Below are 19,100 nucleotides of genomic sequence, written 5' to 3'. Positions count from 1 at the left end.
CGATGGAAGGTATACAGGGATTGTGATAATGACACGACTCTAAAGAAAAGCTGATATCCATTCTTTTTAAAGTAAAAACAAATAGAGTGAAAAACTGGGTTGTTTTCCTTCTGCGTTTGCTGGTGCAATTAAGGAACAGACATTTCTCATACTCTGACTGGTGAGGCACCCAGCATCAAAACGGCAGCACTGCAGAGAAAAGCCCAGCCCTTCTGGTCCTGGGGTGCCGCACAATTATGCCTTTTTCAGCCTGGGGAGGAAGCTGGGCCCTGGGGAACGTAGGTAAGTCATTAGCTGGCACACAAGGCACACAACGCACCTTGTGTTTCTTCCTAATTACAGATCTTCGGGTCCCTCTAGATGGTGCCTTGTTTGGGGAAGGAAAGGAGGGCCTCTGGGCTGTCCGTGGCGCGTGGTCGCCTGAGCTGCAGGCGATTGGCCAGACTTTCCCGATCGCCTGGCGGGGTCCTTTGTCCTGATCCGGCAGAGGCTCTCCTGTCTCTTCTCTGCTCCCGGGAACAGGGCTGCACAGCCAGTGGTGCCCCGAGACCACAGGTGCAGCTCTGGTCCTCAGGGGGACCTGAGCTGGGGGGTTAGCTGTCTGCTCATGGGCCTGCAGGGCATGTGCACCGTTGCTTATTTAGAAGCCGGAGACAGTTGTGCAAAGATGGTCTTCGGTCAGTTCTGCTTGTGAGTTGTTATCACGTTCAATCAGGGAAGCTGCTTTCCTCCGAAAGTCTGGCACCAAGAAAGGCCCTGCGCACTGGCCTAGAGTGGAGTTAGGGGCCTCTTGGGTCTTGGCTCAGCTGATTGCCTTGGTGTGAACTGTTCTAGCTGCCACAGACTGATGGACACTCTGTTCGTCATTATTTCTTCATTTGCTGACGCTCATTAAGTCCAAATGAATTTGCTTTGTTAGACGGTATTTGTTTTCCTCTTTCTTACTCCACTCTGTATGATAGTCTCTAGGTCCATCTGTGTCTCTTCAAAGGACCCAAATTTGTTCTTTTTAATGGCCAAATAATATTCCATTGTGTAATATATGTACCATATCTTTTTTTATCCATCCATCTGTTGATGGATATCTAGATTGCTTCCATGTCCTGGCTATTGTAGATAGTGCTGCAATGAATATTGGGGTGTATGTGTCTTTTTGAATTTTGAGCTAGAAAAGGATTGATTATGAACAAAGGGGAACTTAGCATATAGCTAAGAAAATCTCTGAGTGAGGTGGGAAGGTAGTTGTTTTTCACTAAGTTGTATCTGACTCTTTGCGATCCCATGGACAGTAGCCCACCAGGCTCCTCTTTCCGTGGGTTTTTCCAGGCAAGAATACTGGAGTAGGTTGTTATTTCCTTCTGCAGGGGATCTTCCCAACCTAGGGATTGAACCTGAGTCTCCTGAATGGCAAGCGGGTTCTTTACCACTGAGCCGCCAGGGAAGCCCCAAAGTGGGACGGTAAGGAGAAATAAAGATGGGGCTGGCGCAGAAGAGAGAGAGAGGCAGGCCTGCTTGTTGAGGATGCCGTGCTCCCCAAAGCATTTTTGACAAGAAGGGTGCGGAAGCAGAGCGCTTGTCTCTCTAGTGGAGAGGACCAATGCCTTTACGTTATTATAAACTTGCATTACTCCCCCCAGTTACAGAAATAGTAACAGTTTAAAATAACTGAAGACCCTTACCATCCAAAGATTACCATCACTGCTGCCATTTTGGTGTCTCTCTCTCTCTCTCTCCAGCCTTTCATGATTTATGCACATAGGTATCAAACAGTAGTGTTTTGTGACTATGTACGATTGAGGTGCGCTTGTGCACGTAACCAAGCCCCAAGCCCCTCCTGTTGGACCTTTCGTGATTGCCTTTTTCTGCTCAAGTAATGCAGACACGAGGGATCAGGCAGCTCGGGGGTCTCTTAACTGAGGATTTTGCCATTCACTGGCTCACTGATGCTCTGCTGTGGACTTTGTAGGGTCTCGCAGAGCAGGCACGCTTGAGGTAAGGATTCAGATGAAAACCACCCTCAGTTATTCCTGGAGAAGGAAAGCGGCGGGGTATTGCATTGGATGTGGCTGTAATTACAGTGAACTGTGATCCGTGCCAGGCTGCAAGCTGAGGCTTAGCTCCCTGGATAACCTCGCCAGCCAGCACTTCCCTTGGCAAACCTGGTGGCATGGGTCTTTCAAAGCCGTTATTAATACTTTGTTTCCTAACACGTTATCTTTCTCAGGTGAGCTAAGAAAATGAAAGGAAAAAGGAAATTCCTGTAGTTTGATCGTCTTACATTAAAAAAGTTAAACCAGCAGCTCTCCTGGGTGTAGCTAACCCCGTGGATGACAAAAGGGGAAAAGCCATCCACGCAGGTGATTGCAGTTTCACTGTGCCAGCCCGAATTTCTTGGTCTGGCTTCTTGCTGGAAGAGGACAGTTTGAGACCGTAAGCTAGCCCAACGCCGAGGCCCAAGAAGGGATCCTGCACCCTCCACCCCAGCAGCAGCCCTGCAAAAATCCAGGGCAGAGGGCAATTCCTGATGTATCATGTATATGCTCAAGAATGGAATAAAAATGAATTCCTGGGAGTGTAGGTCACCTGTCACCTCTCAGGGCTGTCCCTGCAGCCCCTCCTGGCTGCAGTGGGACCCAGCGCACCCTGATGGTTAGAGGAGAGGAGAAGTCAGAGAAGCACGCCCAGGTCACTTTCCCCAGGGGCACCTCCCTTGTTTCTGCAGTGTCTGGAGCTGTACTTGTCAAAGGCTGAATTGAGTCCATATCCTCTGCCCGCCAATGTGTGCAGCTGCAAGTTCGCAATTAAGGCATCCACGTCCCCTCTGCATTTCAAGGCAGCCTTCAGCCTAATAAAATCATGTCAGTGTAACATCCAGAAAACTTATGTACGCTCCCTTGGTTTTTTGTTTGTTTGCTTTGGCTTGTTTTTTGATTGCACCGGGTCTTCATTGCAGCATACAGGATCTAAATTCCCTGATTGTGGATCACACTAGGGCCCCCGGCACTGGGAGTGCAGAGTCTTAGCCACTCAACTACCAAGGAAGTCTCTCTGTTGTTTTTGTGTGTTGGTCTAGGATACATCAGGAATTGCCCTCTGCCCTGGATTTTTGCAAGGCTGCTGCAAAAGGCTGGGGTGGAGGGTGCAGAATCCCTTCTTGGGCCTTGGCGTTGGGCTAGCTTGCGGGCCCCACAAGCTATATTCTTACTCTGGGATAGAGTATTCTAACTCGGATGTGACTTTTAAAAGACTTTAATTGAAACATAATTTGATTTACAGTGTTTGCAGTAGTTTCAGGTATACAGCAAATGATTCAGTTACATGTGCTCAGTCACTTCAGTCGTGTCTGACTCTTTGCGACCCCGTGGACTGTAGCCTGCCAGGCTCCTCTGTCCATGGGATTCTCCAGGCAAGAACACTGGAGTGGGTTGCCATTCCCTCCTGCAGGGGGCCTTCCCCCCTTCCAGGGATCAAACCCACGTCTCTATGTCTCCTGTACTGGCAGGTGGGTTCTTTACCACTAGCTGTCTATTTGTTTACTCTTTTTAAGATTCTTTTCCTTTATAGGTTATTACAACATACTGAATATAGTTCTCTGTGCTATACAGTAGGTCCTTGTCTATTATCTATTTTATATATAGTAGTGTGTGTCTGTTAGTCCCAAACTGTTAATTTATCCACCACCCCCCGCCCCCCTTTCCCCTTTGGTAACCATGAGCTTGGTTTCTATGTCTGGGAGTCTGTTTCTGTGTTCTAAATAAGTTCATTTGTATCATTTCTTAAGATTCCACGTATATGTGATATCATATGAGATTTATCGGACATAATTCTTTTCATCCAAGAGCACAGAGTGTTTCCAAGGCAAACTAAACCAACCCTCCATTCGGAGATAACAGCGATAATGAGAACTTATAAAAAAAAGTTGTCTGGGGGACTCTGAAAGGTTTTAAAAACGGTGGCGCCATCCAATGACTTCTTTCGTTTCCCCTTTAGATGCAGCAGCAGGAGCAGAGCTCGCCGAAGACCAGCCTCTCCATCCTTGCCTTGGGGCTGGGCCGTCTCCTCTTCTACTGGTGGCTGGCAGAGCTGATGGTTCATCTCATGTACATGCACGCCATCTACAGCAGTGCCTCCCTCCTGAGGGCCGTCTCGAGCTGGACCTTAGGTAACTGGAGAGATCGCCGGCGGTAGAACAAGCGTCAGGAGCGAGCTTCACGGGGAAGCTGGTCAGAGAGCAGACAGGGGTGTGGTTGCCTTCAGCAAACCCTGTATTTTTTAACCACATTCCTCTTGTGGCCAAGATGACGCATGCGTGAAGTGGCTGACAGAGGTGAGGGCCAGGTTTGTGGGCTGGGAGCCGAGGATGGTAGCAGCCCCTCTTCCTGATGGAATTCCTGCTAAGCTCAGCTGGGTCTGCATCTTCCTGGTGTGGCCAGCACTGCACTTGACAGGAGTCCCTGCTAAGAGCTGGTGCTGTAAGACCGAGTTCTATAGTCATCCTTGTTTTCGTGCACGATGTAAAGCAGAGTGTAAAGCTTTAGAGTCAGACAGATACAGGCTTTATTTTCACATTGAAGTGTAGTTGATTTACGTTGTATTAGTTTCAGGTGTATAGCAAAGTGATTTGGTTGTACATATACGTGTGTGTGTGTGTGTGTGTGTGTGTGTGTGTGCACGTGAGCACGTGCGCTCTGTGCTTAGTTGCTCAGTCATGTCCGACTGTTTGTGACCCCATGGACTGCAGCCCTCCAGGCTCCTCTGTCCATGGGGATTCCCCAGGCAAGAATACTGGAGGAGGTTGCCATGCTCTCCTCCAGGGGATCTTCCTGACCCAGGAATCAAACCCAGGTCTCCCGCATTGCAGGCAGATTCTTTAGCCACCAGGGAAGCCCATATGTGTTTCACTTATAGGTTATTACAAATATTGGGTATAGTTCCCAGTAGATTCTTGTTGGTCATCTACTTTATGTGTAGTAGTGTGTGTCTGTTAATCCTAAACCGCTAATTTATTCTTCCCCCCAATTTTCCCCTTGGTAACTGTAAGTTTGTTTTCTTTGTCTGTGAATGTATCCCTATTTTGTCAAAAGTTCATTGGCATCATTTTTTAGACTCCACATATAGGTGATATCGGGCTTCCCTGATAGGTCAGTTGAAAAGGAATCCGCCTGCAATGCAGGAGACCCCAGTTCAGTTCCTGGGTCAGGAAGATCCCCTGGAGAAGGGATAGGCTACCCACTCCAGTATTCTTGGGCTTCCCTGGTGGCTTAGCTGGTAAAGAATCTGCCTGCAATGCGGGAGACCTGGGTTCAGTCCCTGGGTTGGGAAGATCCCCTGGAGAAGGAAAAGGCTACCCACTCCAGTACTCTGGCCTGGAGAATTCCAGGCACTGTATAGTCCATGGGGTTACAAAGAGTCGGACATGACTGAGTGACTTTAACTTCACATAGGTGATATCATATTTGTCTTTCTCAGGCTGACTTCACTTAGTATGATAATCTTTAAGTCCATCCATGTTGCTGCAGATGGCAACATTTCATTCTTTTTTATGGCTGAGTAATATTCCAACTGTGTGTGTGTGTGAGTGTGAGTGAGTGTGTGTATGTGTGTGAGTGTGTGTATGTATGCATGTGTGTGTGTATGTATGTATTTGTATAAACTATATACACCACATCTTCTTTATCCGTTCACAGTCAGCTGTAGGTTTGAACCTTGGCTCCATCAGCCGCTAGTGGGCAGCCTTTGACAGTTTGCCGCAACTCTCTGCATCTTCACCTGTTCAGTGAGCAGACTCACCTTTGCAGGATTGTCTGGAAGGTTAAGTGAAACCATGTCTGGTAGGTAGAATTAATGATACATGCTCATGTAGGCCCCTCTGTTGGCCCTTATTTCTTATCTACCCATTTCTTTTGGAGGAGGGCATGGCAACCCATTCCAGTATTCTTGCCTGGAGAACCCCCAAGGACAGAGGAGCCTGGCAGGCTACAGTCCATGGGGTTGCAAAGAGTTGGACATGACCGAGCAGCTAAGCACAGCACCCATTTCTTTATATCTGCTCATAGGTGGGGTGGAGGTCTTATTTCCTCAGCAGGACACCCTATTAAGTCTCTAGTATAAGACTTCTCTGTATATGCCACTGTTCTTTATTCCTCTGGCAAAAACAGCAGAGAACATGCTCCTTTCTGAACAAAATCTCCCGTTTCTTTGTTTGTGTTCCTTTCAAGAGCTTCCGTGGTGGCTGAATTCAGCTGTGTGGTCTGACCTCCAGCCTGGGGCTCCGATGGGAAATGGGTGATCTTCCGGTCAGATTAAGCTGCTCTCTGCCGGGGGCAAGAGTAATGGCCTGACTCCTTATCTATTTGGTGATTTATAGATTTTTTTTTTTTTAAAGAGAAGTCTTGATTGCCCTTGTTATCACATAGGCTTAATCAGAATGTTTTCAAGGAAGATGCCTTTCAGGATTGGGAGAATGCTGAGTTGTTTTAATGAGAGTCTCTTCTTCCCAAAGAAAATCCTTTTTTTTCATAGTTGAAAGTAACTAATAATCTAAGGCTTTAATGATATACTTAGGCAAACAAAATAGGATTAAATGATGGCTGTGCTAAATCAGATCCTGATTGTACTGCATCCAAATTAGGAGATTATCCATTTGGATGATTTTAACTATGAAAACTGGATAGCAAAACTCGAAATGGTGCTTAAACAGTAAGGAAGAGCTGTTGTCTCAGACAGCTGGTATCTTAAGGTCAACGCTAAGGGTGGTAACTCCAGTGACTAAGAAAAGTCATCAGTGATCCATTTGGGCACCTATCACTCAACTGAAGAACTAACCAGAATCCTAGAAGTCATTAGTTTGTACCCACAATGCCATCACTTTTCACCCCCCTCCACAAAGTAACCTGATCTTGGGGTTTATCATTCCCTTTCTTTTTTTTTTTAAATAAAAAAAATTTATTCTTAGAGCCAGTTTAGGGTTAGAGCAAAACTGATAGCTCAGTTCAGGGATTTCCCATCTGTCCCCTGACCCGCACGTGCAGAGCCTCCCGCAGTACCAGTGTTCCCACCAGAGTACACGTTACCGGAGATGAGCGTACCGCGACATGCCATCACCCAGAGCCCCTCTGTGTATTAGAACTGACTCAGTGTCATACAGTCCGCGGGCTGTGCCAGATGTGTGACGACGTGTCCTCCGCTGTGATACACGCAGAGGAGTTTCACAGCCCTGACAGTCCCCAGCGCTCTGTTCATCGCTCCCTCCCCTTTAATCCTGGCAACCACTGGTCTTGTTAATGTCTCCATACTTTTATCTTTTCCAGAATGTTGTGTGGTTGGAATCATAGTATGTAGCTTTTCAGGTTGACATCTCTCACGTAGTAATATGCAACTCAGGGCTCCTCCATGGCTTTTTATGGTTTGATAGCTCATTTAATGTTAGTGCTGAATAATATTGCATTATCTGGATGTAACAGCGTTTATCTGTTTGTCTACTGAAGTATGTCTCAGTTGATTCTAAGCGTCGCGGTTATGAATAAATTTGCTACAAGCATCCACATGCAGGTTTTTATGTGCCTGTACGTTTTCAAGTCCTTTGAGTAAATACCAATAAATAACTGCAATGGCTTGGTTTTATGGTAAGAATATGTTTATTTTTGTAAGAAACTGACAAACTGGCGGTTTTTTCCCCAAACTAGCTTTTTTTTTTTTTTTTAGTTTTACAAAGTGGTTGTATCATTTTGTGTTCTTACCAACAATGCACGAGAGCCGGTTTCACATATTTGTCAGTATTTGGTGTTGTCAGTATTTTGGACTGTGGCCATTCTAATAGCTGTGTAGCAGTATCTCATTGTTGCTTTAATTTGCAATTCTCTAGTAACATAATGTAGAACATCTTCTTGTATGCTTATTTGCTCTCTGTGTATCTTCTTTGGTGGGCTGTCTGTTCAGGTCTTTGCCCATTTTTAAATTGGATTGTTCCTTTTTTAACTGTTGAGTTTTAATGGTTCTTTGTATATTTTAGAGGCCAATCCTTTACCAGATGTCTCTTTTCAAATATTTTCTCCCAGTCTGTGGCTTATCTTCTCATTTTCTTGACAGTGTCTTTAACAGAGCAAAAGTGTTAATTTTTATAAAGTCTAGCTTATCAGTTATCCTTCATCAATCTTGCATTTGGCGTTATATCTTAAAAAGCCACCACCTTGTCTGAGGTCACCTAGGCTTCCTCCTGTGTTATCATCTAAGAGTTTGGTGTTACGTCTTAAAAAGCCGCCGCCATGTCTGCGGTCACCTAGGCTTCCTCCTGTGTTATCGTCTAAGGGTTTTAGAGTTGTGTGCTTTATGTTTAGGTCTATGGGCTATTTCAAGTTAACTTTTGTGAAGGTGTAAGAAATTAGACGTGAATTTCTTCCAGCATCATTTGTTAAAAACACTGTCTTTGCCCCGTTGTATTGTCTTTGCTCCTTTGTCAAAGATCGATCGACTGTGTTTATATTGATGAGTCTATTTCTGGGCTCTCTGTTTGGTTCCATTGATCTTTTTGTTTATTCTTTCACCAGTATCACACTGTCTTGATGAATGTAGCTTTAAAGGAAGTTTTGAAAGCAAAGTAAGTCTTGAAAGTGAGGCAGATAGGGGCAGGCCTTCACCTCTCGTCTTTCCTTCCAGTGCAGGTAGATTATTCTGGGTCTTTTGCCTCTGCATATAAACTTTAGAATCAGTTTGTTGATATCCAGAAAATAACTTGCTAGGATTTTTATTTGGATTGCATTGAATCTCTAGATGGAGTATGGAGGAATTAATATCTTGATATCGTGAGCTTTTCTTTCCACAAACTGGCTGTCTATTTATTTAGTTTTTCTTCAATTTCTTTTTCTTCAGACTTCAGTTTTTCTTCAGAATTTTATAGTTTTCCTCATATATAACTTGCATATATTTTCTCATATTTATACCTAAATATTTTTTGGTATTAATGTAAATAGTACTATGTTTTTAGTTTCAAATTCTATTTGTTTATTGTCAGTAAATAGGAAAGTGATTGACTTTAATATATTAACTTTGTCTTCTGTAACCTTTCTACAATTTTTATTCCAGGAGATTTTGTTGTTGTTGTAATTGTTTCTTTGGGATTTTCTACATTGACACTCATGTCATCTTTAAGCAAGAGTAATTTCTTCCTTCCAAAAATATATAGGACTTCCAGTATTATATGGAAAAGGAACGGTGAGAAGGGGCAGCCTTGGCTTCTTCCTTTCACCATCAAGTATGATGTTTTTAATTTAGTCTCAAACTAGAAAGCTTCTATTTTCTTGCCGTTAAGTATTATGTTACCTGTAGGTTTTTTGTAGATGCTTTTTTACTAAGTTGAGGAAGTTCCTTTCTATTCCTAGTTTGCTGAGAGTTTTTTTTTTTTTTTGTCATGAATGGGTGTTGGATTTTGTCAAATGCTTCTTTCTTGCATATATTGATATTAGCCATTTTTTCTTCTCTAGCTTGTTGATGTGATGGATTGCATGAACTGATTTTCAGATGTTGAATCAGTCTTGCATACTTGGATAAATCTCATATTTCATGGTGTTTAATTGTTTTTATATATTGATGGATTGATTTGCTAATATTTTGTTGAATTTTTGTGTGTATGTTCATGAGAGATATCGACACGTAGTTTTCTTGTAATATTCAGTTCAGTTCAGTCGCTCAGTCATGTCCAACTCTTTGAGACCCCAGTGTATCCTTAAGAGTTATCCTAAGTGAAATGAAGGAGACAGGCCTTTAGGCCCACGTGTCCTTTAGTCACTGGATGTGGGCTGTGTCAGAAAGGGGTGTGACCTTGGATGAGGCAGCTTTCTCGAGGAGGCGGTCCCCAAAGCAGCTAACAGCTGAGAGTTTTTCTGGTCACATTTCCGTCGACTGGGATAATAAGCCATTCCTTCCTGGAGGAAGATTTGATTAGGATAGCATGGTTTCCATCACAGCAGTTTTCTGTGGAAGTGTCCCCTTGGTCGCTCAGAGCCTTGCTTTCAATAGCTGCTTCGTTCTAGGTGATTACACACAATTATGATTTGATTAGCAGTTTCAACACGGTGCGTGGAACTTCCAGAGTCTCGCTGATTATTACTAGCTGGATTTTTACTGCCTTAAGGCTCCAGGAATCCAGATAATCAAGATTTCCTAGCTTTCCCCTCTAATATCTGCTTGTTAATCAGTCAGTTTCTTCCTTGGAAGTAGTAAACAAACAACTTTGGATGATTGATGCAGAAAATCAAATGCCTTCAAAGGAAATTGGGTAGGTAGGTAGTTCACAGAATCACAGGGAGGGCTGGACACCTGAATTCGGGGCAGGCAGCCAGGAATCCAAGCCCAGATTATGCCACTGAGCTCCTCTGCGAGGGGGCCACTGCCCTCAGGACAGCTGCTGCTGGCACCGTTCTCTGTACCCCGAACTGTCCACATCGGCACTGGCCTTGGGGTGCCATTGTTAGTGGCAGTGCCACCAGAGTGTCCCTGTCTAAAGGGCAGAGCCTAAGTGGAGTGGAGGGGAGTCTGGGGAGGCTAGTGTCCAGCAGAGTCTACTTTTCTAGTAGAAGGAAGACTGCACCCATGACAAAGACAAAGATGGGGAATTCCCTGAACACAGCAGGATAGATGCTGGACATCTTTAAGCCTTCCCGGGAGCCTTCTGTCCTGTCTCCATCTGGGTTTGTTGATTTCCAGGCCTGCTGCTTAACTGCTGTCCAGGGAAATTCCTTTCTTCGTTATCCTGGGGATTCCTTTTGCTTCTTGTGTGTGTCGGAGGCTTGTTTCCTGGCATACACTTATTCTTTTAGTTGCTCCCCCCGTTTTGACAAAGTATATCCCCCAGTAACCTTTCTGAAAGAAGATGCAGGGGAGGTCAGTTTGGGATTTCTTACATATCTGAGATGATTTTATTCTGCTCTCTTCATGTTCTTTAAACGGTGATGAGGTGTGGTCCTCATGGTTGGAAATCATTTTCCCTCCCCAGCTTTTTGAGTACATTGCCCTATTATCTTCCGGCTTGTGGTGATGCAGTTGAGTCTGATGTCATTCATTTTCTGGATCTTTTGTATGAATTGACTCTTGAGCCTCCTTTCTGGGAGCTTTTAAAGTCTTCTCTTTGTCCAGGTGTTCTTAGTCACCCAGTTGTGTCCGACTCTCTGCAACCCCATGGACTGTAGCCTGCCAGGCTCCCCTCTCCATGGGATTCTCCAGGCAAGAGTACTGGAGCGGGTTGCCATGTACTCCTCCAGGTTCTTCCCCACCCAGGGATTGAACTCATGTCTCTTGTGTCTGCTGCATTGCACATGAACTCTTTACCTGCTGAGCCATCAGGGTTGCCCTCTGTTTGTCTGGAATGCTCTAAAATTTCATAATGTTATGTCCTGGTTTGGGACTGTTATATTTTCATCATTTGAACTAGATAGAGGTTCTTTTGAAAAAAGAAGGTGATTTTCTTTGATCTGGCTAGTATTCTTGAATTATTTTGCTAAGGCATTCCTTACTTCCATATTTTAATTTTAATTTTTTAGCTCTTTCTTTGATGCCTCTCATTCAGTTACTGGACCATTAATTTTCTAATACTTTTTCTTTTATTGTTTTCATCTTTTTTTTTTTTTTACCCCAACTCTGTTCTATGGGCTATTTTCTCAACTGTCTCCTCTTAATCCATCTATTTGTTTTTCTTTCTTTTTTTTTAATTTTTGGTTTTTAGCAGTTTTAATTTTCATGAGCTCTTTTCGTTCTTCCAGTGTTGGTCTTTCCCGCCTTCTGTTTTCATGGATCCTGGCACCTTTTCTTAATTCCCTGATGATGTTACTTATGTGTTTGAAGGGGGCAGTTCTCCTCTGCATTGCTCCTCCTCCCAGGTTCCTGTTTTCTCCTTCGTTTCCTTGGCCTTTCATGTTAATGAATGAGTGGTGACTCTTGGCCCTTTCTTTTTGAGAGTGAGGCTCTTAGAGGTAGGGACAGAGTTTCTTTCTTCAGTTCAGTTCAGTCGCTCAGACGTGTCTGACTCTCTGCAACCCCATGGACTGCAGCATGCCAGGCTTCCCTGTCCATCACCAGCTCCTGGAACTGGTGATGCCATCCGATCATCTCATCCTCTGTCGTCCCCTTCTCCTGCCTTCAGTCTTTCCCAGCATCAGGGTCTGTTCCAGTGAGTCAGTTCTTCGCATGAAGTGGCCGGAGTGTTGGATCAGATTTCTCTCTAACTGACTGTCGTAACCCCAGTTAGGCTGCACATGATGGAAACCTGACTGCAGCAGTAGCACAACCATGTAGGCAATTGTTTTTCTCACATAACAAGAGGTGGGAGGATGGGCAGGTCAGCGCTGGTGCAGCTTCTCAGTGGGTTGCCGTGCCCTTCTCCAGGGGATCTTCCCAACCCAGGGATCGAACCTGGGTCTCCCGCATTGCAGGCAGATTCTGTACCATCTGAGCCACTAGGGAAGTGTAGCTTCTTTAGGGAGTTACAAGTGACCCAGGCTCCTTCTAGCTCTCTGTAGCTTGTGGTCTCGCAATGTCTTAGGCATTATAAGAAGAAAAAAGTTGGAAGACACAGGGGTTAAAGGTGAGTTTCAAATCATGCTTTACCTTTTATTGGAAAAGCAGTAGTTTTCCCAGAAGCCTGATGGAGTAGAAAGTTGCTTATTACGCACATGCCAAGAAACCAAGACATTTAAAAACGGGCATGTGAGGTTAGCTGTGAGATAACACTGTGAGAGCCGGTCTTTCTGTGACTTTTTATTCTCATTATTCCAAATCATCATTCCCAGCTATGTGCTTTCTTGCCCATTCTCCACTCCTGAACGTAACTTCTCCATGATTTTATGGTCCTTTGCTTCCTCACAAGTTGAAGAGAGTGTATATGAGTGTGTGTGTGTGCGTGTGTGTGCATTCACGCTGTATTTGTATGAATGTGTGTATGTATGTACTCTTTGAATATCTCATACTTGTATGCTTGTCCCAGTGTATCTGTTTTTAAAATTTTTATTGCAGTGCAGTTACTGTACAATACTGTGTTAATTTGTATTATACAGTGAAGTGAATCAGCTATACACATACCCCCTCTTTTTTGGATTTCCTTCCCATTTAGATCAGTGAGTCTGTTTTGAGTGAACCTGTGAGAAGCTGAGAACACTGCTGCTTTGTCCTGAATGTGGTGCCATGTGAACTGTGCATCTGCCCGAGGCTCCCTGTTGGGGACAGGAGAGAACGGCAGTAAAATAAATTTCCTTTTGTTAGGAAAAGATCTCTTCTCATTTTCTGAGGCGATTTCTTTTTGGCAGCCCCCTTTGCTTGGGGCTTCACTTTCTTTTAGGACCCAGACTTTTGAGAAAAAGGAAAGAAAAAGGCTTTTGAGTGGCTACTGAAACATGGAGGCCAGATGTTCATTGTCAAGTTTTGAGGGGGCTGGGGTGGGGAGCTTATTTTTCTGACAGACACCACCTGAGAACGTTTCCCCAGCGGCAGACACTTCTGTGTACATATTTGTCAGATGTTGATGCCTCTGAAGCCAGAGCAAGATGCAAAGATTAGAGTCGCTTGTTCTGTAAAAATTTCTTATGCAGCCTGGAGGATAGGTAGCTGGGACCACTCAAGCAGCAGACCCCTAGAGCAAGGCATCTGAGACTGTCTCTTGTAGCCTCTGTGGTTATGCTTGCCTCTCTGATTATCCCACCTCCTGTGGCATTCCTTTTAGGTTCTCGGTCATTCTCTGTGGCCAACAGTCCTCCATGGTTAAAGTCTGAACTTGGGTTGATATCCCTAAGGGAAAAACGATTAGGTTAGGTGTGTTAACATTTCTAGTCCGCTGCACTGTTTGATTTGTGGGAAGTGAGACCTTACTTCTGGATATTTTTGGGTAGTTAAAATTCACTAAGAAAATGTACTCAGCCTTCAGAAGCGTGGATGATGAATTATTTCCTTCCAGCATTTCTTAGCAGGATCTCAGGCTCACTCAGTGTCCTTACAAATAACTCAAAAAAAAAAAAAAAATCAAGACACGAGATCTTATCATGCTAACAAATCTCTTTCCTGGTCTGCAGACCTATGAACAAGAACATAAATACCATTTACTCTTGTGCTCTTTACCCTTGAGTCTGTCTCCAGCCATGTTCCTGGCAGTTCTGCTGCAAAAATTATGAACATTAGAATCTTAGGGATGGAAACTAGAAATTTCATAGAGCTTCAGTTTAAGACCTTCTTACAGCGTCCGTGGCTAAAGGTATAGATCCAAGGCTGAAAGATGGATTGGCCTAATACAGCTAGTCCCAAATTATTGTCCAAGACAGGAGAATAGAAGCCAGGGGTAGAAAGTCCAGTAGGTTTTGAGTTGGGTGACCAGGGTCATGAGAACTAGGAGGCTGTCCTGAATTGCTGGGAAGGAGCTCCGCAGGCGAAGATGGGGTTTTAGAAACAATACTGACTAAACGAGATGATGAGTTTAAAGCTACAGTTACAAAAAAAAAAAAAAAAATAAAGCTACAGTTACAAGACTTATTAGTTATCTAATAATAGCTTATTAGAAGTTATCAAACTGGGACTACATAGAAATTATAAATACACAGAATCCCTCAGATTTCTACCTGTAAGGGGCTCAAGGGGTTCCATAGCTGATCAAGGAAAAAGACTTGGGCAGGAGGTGGAAAGGACTTGGGCAGGAGGTGGAAAGGACTTGGGCAGGAGGTGGAAAGGACTTGGGCAGGAGGTGGAAAGGACTTGGGCAGGAGGTGGAAAGGACTTGGGCAGGAGGTGGAAAGGACTTGGGCAGGAGGTGGAAAGGACTTGGGCAGGAGGTGGAAAGGACTTGGGCAGGAGGTGGAAAGGACTTGGGCAGGAGGTGGAAAGGACTTGGGCAGGAGGTGGAAAGGACTTGGGCAGGAGGTGGAAAAGCCTTGGGCACGGAGGTGGAAAGGACTTGGGCAGGAGGTGGAAAGGACTTGGGCAGGAGGTGGAAAGGACTTGGGCAGGAGGTGGAAAGGACTTGGGCAGGAGGTGGAAAGGACTTGGGCAGGAGGTGGAAAGGACTTGGGCAGGAGGTGGCAGTAGTGTAGCAGCTTTATCTGGGTGATGCTCTGGCAGGTTGAGCTCAGGGGAAATCCCTCACAGTGTGAGGGACTGTATTGTGGAGGTCCAGAGGCTGTATTGTGAGGAGTGTCCCCATTTGGAAAGGGAGGAGGGCAAGGGAGCCTGGGGAGAGTGGAGTCAGGGAGGAGGGGGCGTCTAGGTGATGTGGCTTAACACCGTGGCCCCGAGGCTTTGAGTCAGAGCACCGAAGGGCTGCCGTGGCATGCAGTCTTTTGTCGCCCTGAGATGTATCTGTCTGCGGCTAGTAGGTCTCAGACGCAGTTTCACAGGGTGTGCAAAGCAGGCACACTGTAGGTGGCAAAAGTGTCTGCTTGTTTGCGCTATGTTGAAAATAACTGGATGTATAAAAGTTTGAGTTTGGCGCTAGTGGGGATTTGAACTAATGGGCCTCAGCCAATGTGAAGAAAGAAATGATGTTTAAGAGTCAGTACACAGAAGTCAGTGTCGGCTCACTTATGTAACACTGCCTCCTCTCAAGGTGGTGCTATCGATTTGTTGGCGTTCTGGATAGGTCCAGCGGAGGAGACGGACTGAAAGCAGGTCACAACACACCTTGGGTCAGAGAGTATGGCCAGGAGGTGGAGCCTTGTGTCAAAGGAACTGTGCTGTCATTATTCACAAGTGAGCTAAGTGATTCTCACCTTTTTTGGTTACATAACAAGGATGTCAGGGTGAACAAGGCAAGTTCAGCCACTGTCCTGGCATAATGCATGGTTTAAAGAGTTGTTTTAAAAAATTAAGGGAAAAAACCAAACAATTCAGGGTGATAGTTCCTGTGCTAGTGGGAGTCCAAGGTGCTGTGGAAGCAAAGAGAAGTACATAGCTCAGTCTAGGGGAGTCTGGAAAGGTTTCTCAGAGAAAGTGATGTCTATGAGGAAACCTGTAGGATGATTAGGAATTAAACAGATAATAGAGGAGGGAAGAAGGATTGGGAGAGGGATGCTCTAGGCAGAGGGACCAGCACATTCAGAAGTCTGAAGATGAAAGATCTAAGGGCGCATTTGAGGGACAGAGAAGGAAGTTCAGCACGACTAGGCAGACAAGAGGTGATGGAAAGTTTCACGGTCTGTGATAATGAATATAAAAGCAAATTTGGGAGATTCATGGGGTAGAATTGACTGGCATTGCTAAACAGTTAGCTATAGGGGGTGAGAGAGACAAGGTGAAGTCAGGGGGAAGGCTGGAATTCTGCCTTGGGCATCTACCATCAACCTTTTAATCCACGTATACTGAGACTCTCTACCCGGACACCCTTGCAATTAAACACATCTCCCCAACTCTCCTGGGACCCGCTGATAATTACAAGCAACCACTATCAGCTTCTCTCGGGGTGGTGCACTGCATGGATGTATGTGCTGGTTTTTAAAGACAAGTCTGAAGTTAAACCAGCCGTTGCCTGTGTTGCCTTGAATATGTAGAGAATTTCTGAAAACTCAATGAAGGTACTTAGTTTTCTTTTGTTCCCGGTTCTAAGGTTTCTCAGCATTTGAGATTGGGTGTGAGCGCTCAGTTACTCTGGTTCGTCTGAATTCTAGCTGATTCTAAGGGGTGGGTGGGTACGGTTAATTAATCACAGGCAATAAGACGGCTTCCTTTCTGGCTTCTGGCTTCAGACATTCTTATCCTTTGGTCTTTGAATCTTTTTGAAAATTTCAGGTCAGTTTCATAAATTTTGTTAGTTGCTCTGAAGGGTCACGAGAAAGACACAATGTCTATTGTCTGTGAATTTGCAATGTTTTGGAAGGGACAAGCAGGTGGATATCCTGCTAATACTCATATTTTTCTGTGTTTTTAAGGGTGAAATACTGTTTTAACTTTTATTATAGGTAACCAGAATAGAACCTGTCTGGGAAATATGTTTGTTAAATCCTTTCGCTAATATCTGTTAATGAAGAGCGGATATAGATCGTGACCTCCATGTGACTGGGTCTCTCTTTCATCACTGTTTGCCTGTCATGGAATAAGTGCTCCGTACATATTTGTTAAAAGGATCAGCAGCGAACAAATGGATTCTTTTGTTGACTTTTCTGTTGTCAGCCATATGTTTTGCTTTTTAGTTGATGTCTTCTTCAAGGCATTAATGATGCAGGGAAATTAATGGAGGGTGATGGTTCAACGCTAAAATGAGATTTTTCTTACTCATAATGGCTTTTGTTGAATACTTGCAAAAATTCCTCTGTGTGTGTGTTTTATGGGTTGTAAAAAAACCTTGCCAAACTAAGAGCACCTAATGGGACAGGATGAAGGAAAGCACTTTTAACTAAGGACAAAAGTGTCTTGGAGGCAACTCAAGGAATCCGTTGTTGGTGATCTGCAGATGCTTTTGGTTTGAGCAGCAGTGTGTGTACAAGTCAAAAAAGTGTTATATTTTGTTCTGATGCCGAGTGCAGAGGGTGTCTGGCGGGGTAGGCAAACTGAAAAGAGAGTATGCTGAGAGATAGAATGACCAGCTGACCTGGTTTGTCAGGGACGGTCCTGGGTTTGGCACTGAGAATCTCCTCTTGGAAAACTCCCCAGCCCTGGACAAACTGGAATGATCAGTTTCCCTGTATGAGAACTCAGAGTTGAGTAGAGAGCAGATGGAAGTGGTACTTCCGCACACTCAGGCCAATGCATGTTTAAAGGAGAAGGGTTGTCAAGAATGGCTTCCTCAAGAGGCCCATAGAAGAGGCACCCAAGCTGGTCCTGCAGAGTGCAGTTTTACACAGTGAGAATTACTGTAAAATGGAATGGTTTGCGAAGACCCCCTGGGCGCCTGGTACATTGGGCCATCGTACCCCCGCGGTCCAGGAATTTCTTTGGAGGTGAAATAGTTGGAAGATTTTGACCTCTGAAACTTTAGAGCCTAGTTTGACCTACAGATTGCCTAACACTAATTCAAGAAACTCAGTGGCCTTTTCGGGGTCACCAGGGGTTCGTGGCCAAGCGTAGGTCGGAGCCAAGTCTATTGATTTTCAGGCCTCTGTTCTTTCTGCTCACCAGCGCTTGAGGGTTGCCAGCCAGGGCTGATACAGGTGTCCTCCTGTGAAAGAGGTGAGACTGTGAACCGGTGCTTTCTCTGCCTTTGTGACGAGGATGGATGGTAAGGAATGAGGACTAGGAGGGGGCCTGTGGCCACGTTTTGCGAGTGCAGTGCTGATTTTAGACAACAGCAGCTTGTTGAATGGCCTGAGAATCTTAAGAGCTGCTCCGGGAGGCCCCGGGAGGTAGGGGTTGGTTACTAGGCAATCTCATGACTGCTGGGCCTTCCCAGGCAGGCAGCTCTGTGGCAGTTTTCACAGAAATGCAGGTCCAAAGGTCTTTGCCAAAAGAGGCCTTGCTTGCTTCTCTGGTTGATCTTTCTCTGCACCCTCCTGAGGCCAGTATCTTATGGAAGTGCGTTTCTAACAGCTGCATGCTCACCAGTGAGTCTGCTAGCGGGGCAGAGAGTTAAATCTGCCAGTTGCCTTCCACTTTCCCTATTTCTCTTTTGTTTCTCATCCAGATTATTTGCAGAGATTTGCGTGTTGCCCTGTTTTCCTTCCAGCCTACTTTTTAACTGAATATATTCTGAATTTTTCCACATGTGGTGAAATAGTCTTTTAAATTCTACGCCCTCAGAGGATGACTTTTGCTAGTTTGATCGCACTCCTTCCTACAATTTTACTGTAATCGAGTTGACCAATCCTCTGTTGTGGATCTTTGTGTACTTCTGCGAGCATATTTGCGTAAGCCTTTCTGAGCTCATCCCTCCTGACAGTCCTGAGGGAGGCGTCCTAGGTCAAAGGTTTTGGCTCCTGTTGCCAAACTGGTCTTTGGAAAGAGAGGGCTGTTTTTCTTCCCCCAGGTCAGCAGTGTTTAAGTGTGAGTGTGGAGGGCAGTGATTTTTTTGTGCCATTTGTATGTAGAAGGCGTATATCCTCTCTGCCTTCCCCCCTTCCCTCCTCACAACCCCCCCCCCCCCTTCCTTTCCCCCTCATCCTCTTTTCTTGACTTCCTCCCCTGCCTTCTTTGTGGCGGTGGGGCAG

At 45.0% G+C, this 19,100-nt stretch overlaps 1 protein-coding gene across 7 annotated transcripts in view; it reads left to right on the top strand.

Annotated features, from left to right (window-relative positions):
* Window positions 1-19,100, top strand: part of HHAT (hedgehog acyltransferase) — a 354,446-nt gene that overhangs the window by 85,625 nt on the left and 249,721 nt on the right. For all 7 annotated transcript variants that reach the window (XM_027565683.1, XM_027565682.1, XM_027565686.1 and 4 more), the window contains one exon: window positions 3,991-4,162. In XM_027565683.1, coding sequence (XP_027421484.1) covers window positions 3,991-4,162 — 172 coding nt within the window. The remainder of the gene's footprint in view (window positions 1-3,990; window positions 4,163-19,100) is intronic.

Source organism: Bos indicus x Bos taurus, chromosome 16 (genome assembly GCF_003369695.1).
Source record: "Bos indicus x Bos taurus breed Angus x Brahman F1 hybrid chromosome 16, Bos_hybrid_MaternalHap_v2.0, whole genome shotgun sequence".
In the NCBI taxonomy this organism is placed as follows: Eukaryota; Metazoa; Chordata; class Mammalia; order Artiodactyla; family Bovidae; genus Bos; species Bos indicus x Bos taurus.
This window is presented reverse-complemented; position numbering and strand designations above follow the sequence as displayed.